The following is a 13043-nucleotide window of genomic DNA, read 5'->3' as shown; positions in this document are numbered from 1 at the left end:
TCTCACAATGAAAACGTCATGTTCATATACTTAGATTGGTTGACTGTTGTTTAACGCCGCACTCAGCAATATTCCAGTTATATGGCGGCGGTCTGTAAATAATCCAGTCTGGAACAGACAATCCAGTGATCATCAGCAAGAGCATCGGTCTACGTAATTGGGATACGATGACGTGTCATTCAAATCAGCGAGCCTGACCACCCGATCCCGTTAGTCGCCTCTTACGACAAGCATTGGTTACTGAAGACCAATTCTAACACGGATCTTCACGTGTCTCATGTATTTAGCACTTAATTTTTACTTTCTAAAGGATACCGTCGATTTAAGCAATAAAGATATATGGAATAATTTCTAAAATAGGTTTTCCAGTGGAGAAAAACAATCCATATTGCCTTTGGCATTCCTATCAGTTGAATAGATGTAGAAAAGAGCACTTGTGTTTGGAAAGGAGATATAACCATTTTTGTGCACGCTTTGATAAATTGACTTAAACGTCACCATATGTAAGAAATAATCGAAATAAATGCACCTCCCCGATATGTCGTCTATCACGATGTTGCGTTGCCGCACATTACTCATTAAATACGACATATTTTCACCTTGTTGCTTTGACATCATTTGGTGTAAATTTAAATAGTAGTGAAAACTCGACATAGCCTCAACGCGGCAATGTGACAACGTTTTGCATATTTTTGACAACTTGACAATGCGATGCGACAAAGCGATGCGACAAAGCGACGCGACAATGTTCCGTATAGGATTCCATAACCTCGGTGTCCAGTCTCAGTGTTGGTATCATTCCGCTGCCTATTCCATAATGCAACCTGTCCATTAATCAAAAGGTCCTCATGTCTCAGGAGCTTGGTTGACATTTCAAATTGATTTACGCCGTATTAAAGTGCAATGTGACATACCGTTACATCCGAACAATTCGTCCCATGTCACATGACCCATATTATTCGCAGGAATTTTAAACTGATGATAAAAGATAAATAACATAAATTCTTCCTAGCTGACTGATATAGTTTAGCGGAAATGTCAAAGAGGTAACTAATAAATAAATTGTTAATTTTAATATAAGGTGACACCAATGTGTTTGTCATACAGAATGAAACCAAACCGAAATATGTTGAAAATCAATATACGCTGACGGAAAAAAGAAAGTATACATCCGTGTTTAATGGTTGTTATGATTAAAGGTTCTTATCATTAAAGGCTGTTATGTTTAAAGATTGTTATGTTTAATGGTTTAATACAAACCAAAAGCGTGTATTTATTTGATGCGAGCATCATTGTTTTGATTTGGACCTTACGTTTGCTGTGTTTCAGGACCTGTTTTCAGCTTAGTTACATTTTGATATAAACAATTCTTGGTCAAATCCAAGTTTTTTTGGCCCTGCAGATTATGTCAAGATATACATAGTTCGACTGAAGTGATACCAATATAAAATCATATTGCCAATACAGATTCTACATTGACCATTTAGCTTCTTTGCACATGTCATACAAAAGACGGGTATCATAATACATTGTGATCCCAGGTGATAGATGCTAAAGAGAGGAAATATGAGTGAGGGAGTGAGTGAGTTTAGTTTTACGCCGCTTTTAGCAATATTCCAGCAATATCACGGCGGGGGACACCAGAAATGAGCTTCACACATTGTACCCATGTGGTAGAGGAAATATGAACCATCTGCATAGATTCGACCCCGAGTTTACGGCTGACGAGCGAACGCTTTAACCGCTCAGCTACCCACTACACCGTATTACCGGTTCAGCAGTATGAGGGATGTTCCTCCAAGATAAAGAACCTCCAGGGACATTTCCGACTTGACTCCTGTCCCCGGTCCGGTCCTCACGGCCTTGTCTAAACCATCTCATTAGTGCGCTTTGTAATATCAGTACATCACATTAATGAGGAAACCCGGTCTTTGTCAGTCCAAACTTGTACACAGTGGTAACATTGTTCTAACAGCGATCGTTAAATGCCTGTTTGGGCATTTTCTGTGTAACGGTAGCATTATCACCGTTGGTGGATTTACTCTGCATATGTTGTTAGGCATTTGAGGTTATTCTCATGCAAGATTGCCACAGAAGAAACCATGGCAGGCATGTGAAAATATGACTGACCGCTGGTCTAACGGTCAGTGTGTCACCGCGTGGGACCAGCGGAATGCTTAGCCAGGGAATTTGTTCCTGCCCCCCATAACGCTTTAACAGTATGGTAGGTAGGCATGTAAAAATACATGGGACCACTGTATGTTGTATCCGAATTACATAGGGCGATGCTCATGATGTTGATCACTAGATTGCTTGGTCCAGATTCGAATATTTACAGACCGCCGCCATGTAGCTGGAATATTGCTCAGTGAGGCCTTAAACGACAAACAAACAAACAAAAATACATGAATTTTGATACCTTGCGTGTGGCATTCATCATACCTCTGGTACAGCGACATGGTATGCGTGGCATATCCATGTGATGTATCGGATTGATGTATGCAATGTATGGGTCAACTACAGGTAACTACGCTTATGATGAATTCGAAGAGATCACTGAATTTAGTTCGTTATAACAGTAGTTCGTTATACGCATTTCGACTAAAATGTCCAGCAAAACGCCGAGGCTCCAAAGAACAGCTCGTTATATCCCCCTATTTGTTATAAACGGGTTACTGTTTATGGTATTCTGATAAATAGAGAATTACTCAGTGTCTTCTGATATCAATTATATCAACACGAGTTGATAAAGTTACAAATATCCGAGGCTTGCCGAGGATATTTTACTTTATCAACGAGTGTTGATATATTTGATATCAGAAGACACGAGGGTGAGATTCTATTTATCATCCAAAATCACTCTTCATTAATTTTCAATGAAAAATGTACATCTCTGAACATGGTACTGCCATTAGACTTGCAGTGCAACGATGTCATAGCATTGTGACGTCATCAAGTACATGACGTCATAGCATTGTCAGGGCATTGTACAAAATCTACTGTCAAAACGATATCTCCTAGGAGATATCGTTTGATCTCACACAAGCGATATCTCCTGTGGAACACAGTTTTGGATGATAAATCCAATTGTTCCTCTATATGGCATTCGTCACGTCAAAGTCCGAGGTCTATATTTATATGCATCAAGGTCTTGAAATAAAACGTGTGAAGCATATATGGTACATGTATACGTGGTACATCTTTAGTTTCTATGTATTTTATGAGTATTGCATAAAACGATACACACACAGTTACATATATTTAAAGAACTTCGCCTAACCACGTTTATAATGCATACTCACTCACTCACTCACCCAACCACTCACTCACCACCCACCCAATCAATCAATCAATCAATCAAACCCAACCACCCACCCACCCACTCACTCAATAACTCACTCAAACCCACCCACCCACCCACTCAATAACTCACTCAAACCCACCCACCCACCCACTTACTCGCCTTCACTCATTCAAGCACTCAATCAAACCCATCCACCCGCTCACTCACTCAAAACCACCCACCCACCCACTCAATCACTCACTCCACTCAAACCCACCCACACACCCATCCACTCACTCACTCAAAACCACCCACCCACCCACTCACTCCTCACTCACTCACTCACTCCTCAAAACCACCCACCCACCCACTCACCCACTCACTCACTCAAAACCACCCACCCACTCATCCACTCACTCACTAACATATACACACATAGATTTACTATATCTTATAGCTTACCTTTGTCAAGTTTTCCGTTGTCCCTACTTGGTATCTTTACTTCAAGTATTGTTATATACTTGGTACATTCCGATGCGTAAAACTAAGCCATGTTTTGTTTCAGGAGGAGGAGGCAAAATCTAAAGAACCGACGGAGGAGGATGTAACGAGTGTGTATTTCTACCATAAATCTTTTATCGATTACACTGAACCCCCATTAATCCGGATTCTGGTAACTCAGAAACCTATAACTCATGTAGCCACGATTTGTAAAGTATCAAGTATAAGGAATGTTGTCACCAAATTTATTTAAGAAAAACCTTTCAACTACATAGTCATGAATGTTGTCGGACACCATATTCGTCATTGTCACTTTCAAGTTTTGCATTTGTCAAACGTTACAGTACAGAAGTATGGCTAAACGTCTGTAGAATTTATAACTAAGGAAAAATGTGTTACAGAAGATGGTTTTTCATCACACTTGTCTTTCTAACTGCACCTCTTCCGTGAAGATCCGGGTTAGAATTGGTCTTCAGTAACCCATGCTTGTCGTAAGAGGCGACTAACGGGATCGGGCGGTCAGGCTCGCTGACTTGGTTGACATGTCATCGGTTCCCAATTGCGTAGATCCATGCTCATGCTGATGATCACTGGACTGTCTGGTTCAAACACGATTATTTACAGACCGCCGCTATATAGCTGGAATATTGCTGAGTGCGGCGTAAAACAACAAACCAACCAAACCAACCAACTAAACTCTAATGTCGGCTTCACGGATTAACCGACTTGTAGCAGTGTTTGCTGTTTCCAGACAGTGACACCCAGTAATGTAACTAACACTCCGAGCGCGTGAATTTTCCCAGGAACCGTTGCATGTCGTACACCATAATCGGATTAGGAGAACACTTTCACAGTTCCGCAAATCCCAAGGCGCATGAAGCAAACACGGCATCACACATTAACGTTCCAACAGATGTCATTTGGCGATTATTCCTGGAATAATTATCAAATAACATTTGGCCATGATGCCAGAACAAAATAAACCATTGTGCGAGAGAACGAGCCTAGTTACTCTGGAGACTTGGGCCCGTATTAGCCCCAGATAAAATAACGTGTCTAATGGATGTGAATGAGTTGGATTTGTTCTTCCCGTATTGAACAGTATATCACAGGTGTGTCAGCCTATTGCTGTGTTTACTACAAATCACACGACCCGTGAAGATCCGGGTTAGAATTGGTCTTCAGTGCCCCATGCTTGTATGAGGCGACTAACAGGATCCGGTGGTCAGGCTCGCTGACTTGGTTGACACATGTCATCGTATCCCAATTGTGTAGATCGATGCTCATGCTGATGATCACTGGATTGTCTGGCCCAGACTCGATTATTTAGAGACCGCCTCCATATAGCTGAAATATTGCTGAGAGTGGTGTTAACAACAAAACATACCAATCCAACTACGAATCACACATTGACAATTCGGATTCGAACCCGACGCCTTGGTCCACTAGGTCATGCTGGAGAAAGAGCATCCCGAGGAATCATCTAGGGGATTCCTGTGTGTATGTGAAAACCCATATCTACCGTTATTCTATATTATTTCAAATATATATGTAAATGCAACTATGACCTATTTTCCTATGAAACGCCTGCGGCATCAAGCGTGCAATAACGAAGTCGACCCCCGTCTCTGGGTTATCTCCCTTGAGAGGGGATGCTCCGATCGCGCGACAACCACCATTTATCATAGCATCCACCAGTATGGACGCAGTCATTACAAGGATATTACACTGGACCCCTCACACCGAGTACCATCTTGTCGGTGGGAATGCCACGACAGTGAATAAGGAAAAAGTTTTGTGGGTGATTTGGTATTTCTGGTATTTTGTCGATATAAGAAAATAACAGTCCACATACTTGGGGAGAGTCGTGTAAAAATTGACATTTAATAATAAAATGGCATGGAGTGGGGCATTAAAATAATATGACAACCATTAGTGACCAAATGCTACCAACCCACCTAACCATTCCCCAACCTTACCCTCCTCTCCCCTAGTAAAACCCCAAGTCCCGTCCAGACCCCACCAGGAGGTAGCTAACAGAATCCGGTGGTCAGGCGATGCATGTCATCGTGTCCTAATTGCGTAGATCGATGCTCATAATGTCAATCACGGGATAGTCTGGTTCAGACTCGATTATTTACAGACTGCCGTCATATAGCTGGAATATTGCAATAAACAATAAAACAAACAAAACAACACAAACTTCAACATTACATCATACTTAAAATAAAACGTGATTTTCAAACATACAAACAAAAACAGTTCTTTCAGGAAAGACTATTCGGCGCTTCGTGAGTCAGCAGAGGTTCGTGAACGGACTATTGTAAAGAGCTTGGAGTTGATCTCTGTTCTCGAGTTAAAGATAATGGGTTTATAAATGAGCGAAACTTGTCAGGTCTGAGATCACGATAATGTTGAACAAAACAGCTTTACTTTCAAAGCCATGAATAATTAACTTTAGAGACAGCTATAAATCTTTGATCTCTTGAAATGAAAACTTCTCAAATATAGCACTTTTAATTTGTACGAATTATTTGGCAGAGACAAAGTATCCATATGATAGGAAGTAGATAATGAATTATTTACGGGAAACCTATGTTTGTATTTGCGAGAATACACTTTCCAAATAAATACGTTCGGGAACTTCGACATGATGTAATATAAGGGACAATATTTTGGAACCTACAAATCCGTAATCCGGAAATTCGTTAATCCTGACAACAAAATACGGAATAGGGTGAAGGGAATTCATTATGTATCATCGCCGGGCTAAAGAATGTATACACTCAAAAATTAAATTCCACTTAAACATTGCAATCGTTATTCAAAAGTTACTTGGTTGATAACAGTCACCGAATCATTGATAACTTAAGGTTATAAATACCCGTATCACACGCATCAACATTTAATAATCATTTTATTGTTTGATTCATGTTCAATACCTCCGCCGTGATATTGCTGGAATATTGCTAAAAGCAGCGTAAAACCATACTCACTCATTTTTAATCACAGTCAAACACGGACATACACTGCACACTGATGTCGTTTAAGATTCTAATTTAATAACAAAAACAATCAGCTTGTCTAAAATATATTGATATAGACATGGCATTATGTGGGCACATTATCAACACTTTGCTTTTTTTTCAGACATGGCAGCTGCTGAAGTTGACTTGGATGGGGGCCTGGACACAGAGCACCTCCAGCTGATGCCAATAGGTGATACCTCCCTGGTGTATGCTAATGTATAAAACCCCTGAAGGTCCGGGTTAGAATTGGTCTTCAGCATCTTATGCTTGTCATAAGAAGCAACTAACGGGATCGGGTGGTCAGGCTCGCTGACTTGGTTGACACATGTCATCGTATCCCAATTGCGTAGATCGATGCTCATGCTGTTGATCACTGGACTCTCCGGTCGATTATTTACAGACCGCTGCCGTATAGCTGGAATATTGCTGAGTGCGGCGTAAAACAAGAACCAAACAAACCATGAAGTGGAAACTGCTCAGGTCGTATTTCTAAATTAGATGTTTCAAATCACAATAACTACCTGAGATTTTTCAAGCAGATTATTTGACGTTAATTCATATCAGAGAGGAAGTTTAGATTTGTTGGAAAGTATCTGAGGTGGGAACTCCCAACGTGTTCAATTGAGTGCTTGTTTCCCTGTCGATTTAGCAGCGCTAAATTACACATTTGAAACCTTATGCTGCGCGTTCGATTTCAAATACAACTTAGTGTGCTTAAACCCACACGTAGCCTTGTTCTACGACACTACGTTATTTGTTTCCTACATTTAAATAAGCTAACACAGAGACTCAGATACCTTGCGAAGATCCACTTATAAATAATATACGTCGAAATGGACACGTCAAAACACTATAGGTTATATGTCCAAGGCTTGATCCTGGCACTTAAATATTTGTCTGTTTGGAACGAACATTGTATGTGTGAAAGTCCCCAGCTGAACTAGAAGTACGCAGCAGGTATTAATAGCTTGTCTATGTAACACCACGGGATGGAATATTGGCCTCATCCATCAATAGAGATCTGTAAACTTACACCTTAAATGTCAGTGTACTGGGATTCACAATATTGTACGTGTTTAGGATACGTTTCCTTAACTGCGCTAAACACTTAAAGGGCGGTTGGGATATTCTTAAGGACGGGGTTTCATCGATTGCGTATAGGTTTGAAGCCAATTTCTGGTTTCTCCACCATGCTATTTCTGGAATCATGAAAAACGGCGTTGAACTTAGCTCACCAATTCTTGGTTAGAAATAAATTATTTTCTGTGTTGAACTGACTTTTCTCGAAGATAACGATGTCTCGAACCTATTATGTCAATCCCAACTCATGTGGTTATATTTTCAAGAGAAGACAACCTTTTCCAGAATACATTCATGTGTTATATTAATGTTTTCCGTTCTGTTTCGCTGGGACCGGCTTATCTTTGGCTCGACTCCTGAATTCTTCGTAATTATGATCCTAGGTTTGTCATCGCCATAACAGCGTTGCTTCCTTGTGCAGAGTTGGCTCCCTTAGGTGTTTCAGGAACCTACAATGTAATCATTTGTTTCCCAGCACCCTATAGATTGATCTTGGGTTTCACAATAGTGGAAACAATCTATGACCTGTGCAGCTAAGGCTGTCCTCCCACATACTGACACACCGTGATACAAGAGAAATACTGTGAAATAATACGATGTACACACATCTCAGTCAACCGCTTAATTCGTACTAACAATTAACAACGAAAGAGTTTCTAAATTTCCAGGCAACCAACTCTATACTTTACTGAGAAAATGTAATCCCAAATATAATATGTATTACATTTGACCACTTTCTAAATGGCATTGTGCGTTCATAGCTTTCGGCCGTGGGACCCGTGCCAATTTACATTTATAAGAGGGGTACACAAAGTCCGCAGTCTAGACTACCAGTTGTCTGACTTCCATTTTGTGGAAGTCGCGGTAGCTGAGCGGGTTAGACGGCTGACTTTGTGTGCTGGCGATTAGGTTCCTGACTAGGATGAGGGTTCGAATCCTGTAGGGGACTCAACCTAACAAAAGTGCTAGAATTTGTACTTAACTAAGAAAGTGTAATCCCAAATATAACGTGTTACATTTGACCACTTTCTAAATGGCATTGTGTATTTCACAACTGTGTCAAGCTCTGGGCTGTTGTACTGTACACGCAAAACTACCATTAACAGGCACTCATAAAATATGCGCACATGGATCTCTGAAAAATCAAATGCCACATATTCATTTTTCTATTCATTAATTCTAAATGCGTTTTCAAAATATCAGTAATAAACACCAAGCCGTTTCTATTTTATTATCACAGATTCTCTGCGGAACGCCGTTTCAAAGGCGATGACTCAGCGGAGAGTTGCTGAGAAAGATCACAAAAAGATTCAGAGTGAGTTTGAAAACCATCTTCAGTGATAACTGAGTTAAGTTGAATTATATTTTACCCTTAAACGCCCACCAACGTAACGTTTTTTTAACAGAATCTGATTTCCCAAGGCCCGCCATGATATTGCAGGAATATTGCTAAAAGCGTCGTAAAACTAAATTCACTCACTCATTCCAATTCCACATTTAGCAAACACGCCATGATATACTTGATATTCAAAGCGGCGTTAAATATAATTCATTCATTTTTTGTGTAAGAGGCGACTAACGGGATCGGGTGGTCAGGCTCGCTGACTTGGTTGACACATGTCATCGGTTCCCAATTGCGCAGATCGCTGCTCAGGCTGTTGATCACTGGATTGTCTGGTCCAGACACGATTATTTACAGACCGCCGCCATATAGCTGGAATATTGCTGAGAGTGGTGTTAAACAACAGACCAACCAAACCAACTGCAAATCACACATTGACAATTCGGATTCGAACCCGACGCCTTGGTCCACTAGGTCATGCCGGAGAAAGAGCATCCCGAGTGCGGCGTAAAATTAAACTCACTCACTCATTCGTATTTTGTAGACATGCTGCGGCTCAGAGCCCTGAAGGAACTGGAACTGAGAGAGGAATTTGCCAGGCAGTTCTGCTCGATCAAAGGTTAGACATAGTTAAAGTGACACGATAACTTAGTAGACTAGGGTCCAGGTCGAGATGCCGAAGTATCTGTTTGTATGCTAGAAATGTGTCAACACTGTCACGTAATCCATTTGCAAACTTATCGTAATGCACAACTGACATTTAAGGTGGGCTTCCTCCAATGGTTCACGTCTACGGTATGGACTTGTTTTTACACCTTTCTCCGTAGTTTTCACAGAATTGGTAGAAGTTCGCCCCTTGCCTCAAGAATGGCATCTACATTATGCTCGCCGTTATATGACACTGTCTGGAGCGGTGTTAAACCTCCCAAACTCATTCATCCAGTTCGTCCCACTTGTCCTCTACACATCAGGAGCCACAGCGGTCCTGTCCATGATGTAATAAAAAGGAGTTGAGAATGCACAGCCAATGTGTAAAGATCTGTTGACCTAGGTATAAGTGTGTAAAGTTCATGTTTGGAGACTGTATCATGTGTAAGATCAAGTACTGGGAACACGACATCACACCATCGTCTTACAAATTTAATTCCATGATTTACATTGCATATTTTAACACTGTTACGTTAAGTGGGGACACCGGTGGCACAGTCGTTTTAGGTGATTCGAGTAGTGGGCTTAAGGCTCGCCAGGGACCGGTGTTTATAGGTTCGAATCCCGGTTAAGCCCGATTATGTTTCCAGGTTTGTCAGCTTCAGAGTGATAAACGTCTAAGTGAGTGAGTGAGTGAGTTTAGTTTTACGCCGCACCCAGCAATATTCCAGTTATATGGCGGCTGTCTGTAAATAATCGAGTCTGGACCAGACAATCCAGTGATCAACAGCATGAGTATCAATGTACGCAGTTGGGATACGATGTCAACCAAGTCAGCGAGCCTGACCACCCGATCCCGTTAGACGCCTCGTACGACAAGCATGGGTTACTGAAGATCAATTCTAACCCGGATCTAGACGGGTGATAAACGTGTAAGACTTGTTCCACCTTAATCTGGCTCGCTCGCTCACTCAGCCAATGCCACAACTCTCTCACTCACCAACCCATGCACTCACTCACCCATCCACTCACCCACTAACTCAGGCGAAGTGTCTTCATCCAGATTATTAACGAATTCTCGGATCAAAGAAAATTCGATTGAGAAGCACCCCGGTGAAAGCGCTCATTTACAAGAGGTGTAACTGTTTCAAATGATGTTTGCGTTAATCTTGTCTGATGTACACAATAATACAACTGTTGAGATGCTGTAAGCTAATACTTTACTGTTCCGCTCCCTTGTAGAGAACCTGTGGTCGGAGATCGAACAGGAGAGGACCGCCAAGGGGGCTCTGGAAGAAAAACTGAAAGGTACACCACCATTAACAGCCGATGTATTCTCGGAGTACTGAATGTCATCGATTAATCCGGTTCTCAATCATGTTAGCCAACGGTGCCGTATTATATATGTATCTGGGATGGGGGGTCAGGCAATAGTTCCCAATATCCCATGGCACAATCAGTTCATTCACTTTCAACTTCCCCAGTACATTATTGATTCCTGTTTTCAGAGACTCGCCAACTTCTCCAGCGGCTGTCACGACACATGCCAGAATCCGTTCTTCTCCCATCCTGTAAATAGAGCACTTCAGACAGGATGCTTCGATCATGGCTGTAAATACTTCATGCATGACAGCAATAACTTGCATGTCGGTGATCACAAGGACACTCCTTACTGAGGTCATGTCAACGAGGAAACTCCAAACTTCAACTTTGGCTAGGCAGGAAGAAACTCCTCACTTCAACTTTGGCTAGGCAACAGGGCCTTTAAATACTTGTGGTATTGTCAGGTTTCGGTGTAAAGGTGATGTAAAATGGTACAGCACCAAGAGCACACCTTGCTTGGAACATTTGTTAGACAGCAAGGCCTTTTTGGTACTTAGGCTATTGTCATGTTCGATGATGTAAAATGGTACAGCAGAAAGAATACACCTTACTTGGAACAATGTCATGACAACGACAACAATCTCCTTCTTGGAACAATATAGTACCATAAACTTTCCTTTCTTGTAACAGTGTCAAGATGTGATGTTCAAGTGCAATTCATGTTTGTATGACAAGAATTGAACAACCGTTATTTGTAAGAAAAGAACAATGGTTACTGGCAAACATGTGCCGGCTTCAGGAACAACCGTTACTTTCAGCAATGCCATGACAACAAGAAAACTCAGTTCCTGGAGACATGTCATGGCAGCAATAAGACTTCTACTTCAGCAATGTCATGTCATCCCGTTCAGCCGTTACTTGCAGCATTTCCATGACAATGAAATAACTAACTGCCTGGGACATGACCCGACAAGAACAGCGCAAAGTTGTAACAATTGTATCATAGCACGAATTGTCAACATGATACCTCGGTCACGAACAAGTGGCTTCATGATAATATGTTAAAGGTCACATGCAACGTAAAACACAACTTTGCAGATTCTGATACCTTTCGGTATGGACTTACCGAAACAAATCGTCAAAAAATGCAAATTCAACTTATAAAGTTGAAAAATAACGCGATGAAAAAAAACGCGCGAAATCGGAGTTCAAACGTTTCACTAAATTTCCCCAGACTTTTCTGGGGAAAACGGGTTTCAACAGCTGGGCTGCGCTCATAGCATGTGCGCAGTGAAATAGGTTCGCGCAGCTTGGAAACGGGTTGTCCGGTGAATACTCGGTGAAGGCTTTGGTGTGAGCTTTTTTTCTAATGTTTTGTTGATATCTCACAGGCGCGAGCTTTTTTATATTTATGACAGTAAATAAACTGTTTATACAATTTCATTTGTCTATTTCACCACACGTTCTTCTTACCGAGTCACTTCTCAGTTCGATACTTAAAAGCAATATCATTATTCAGCGTTGACAGAATTTCTCACTGTGATATAGATATGTCGTTGTCACAGACAAAACTCAATGTCTTGTTTTATTGACACCTGTGTGTCTGCCTGCCTGTCTGCTAATGACAATATTCAATACACAGCTGCTATCACTGACCACATGCAATTTGAACTTAACACCAAACAGGCTATACACCATAAACAAAATGCATTAATTTCTGGTCCGAGTTCGGTCTTTGTCACATTATGTAATTACACAGACAGGCAGGGGTGATACTTGAACACATGACATGTTATGATGTCTGTTGATTGCAAAATGTTATACACAAAAAATGAGC

At 41.2% G+C, this 13043-nt stretch overlaps 1 protein-coding gene across 1 annotated transcript in view; it reads left to right on the top strand.

Annotated features, from left to right (window-relative positions):
• LOC124282415 (SKI family transcriptional corepressor 1 homolog-B-like) overlaps nt 1-12265 on the top strand; it is a 39260-nt gene extending 26995 nt beyond the window's left edge. The window contains exons 3-8 of the mRNA XM_046718404.1: nt 3849-3894; nt 6935-7003; nt 9134-9208; nt 9780-9854; nt 11126-11191; nt 11392-12265. Of these exons, the coding sequence (XP_046574360.1) occupies nt 3849-3894; nt 6935-7003; nt 9134-9208; nt 9780-9854; nt 11126-11191; nt 11392-11462 (402 nt within the window). The 3' untranslated portion in view covers nt 11463-12265. The remainder of the gene's footprint in view (nt 1-3848; nt 3895-6934; nt 7004-9133; nt 9209-9779; nt 9855-11125; nt 11192-11391) is intronic.
• The last annotated feature ends 778 nt before the right edge of the window (nt 12266-13043 follow it).

Source organism: Haliotis rubra, unplaced genomic scaffold (assembly GCF_003918875.1).
Source record: "Haliotis rubra isolate DU_JTF1 unplaced genomic scaffold, ASM391887v1 Scf3, whole genome shotgun sequence".
NCBI lineage: Eukaryota > Metazoa > Mollusca > Gastropoda > Lepetellida > Haliotidae > Haliotis > Haliotis rubra.
Note: the sequence above shows the minus strand (reverse complement) of the source record. Positions and strands in the feature narration are given on the sequence as shown.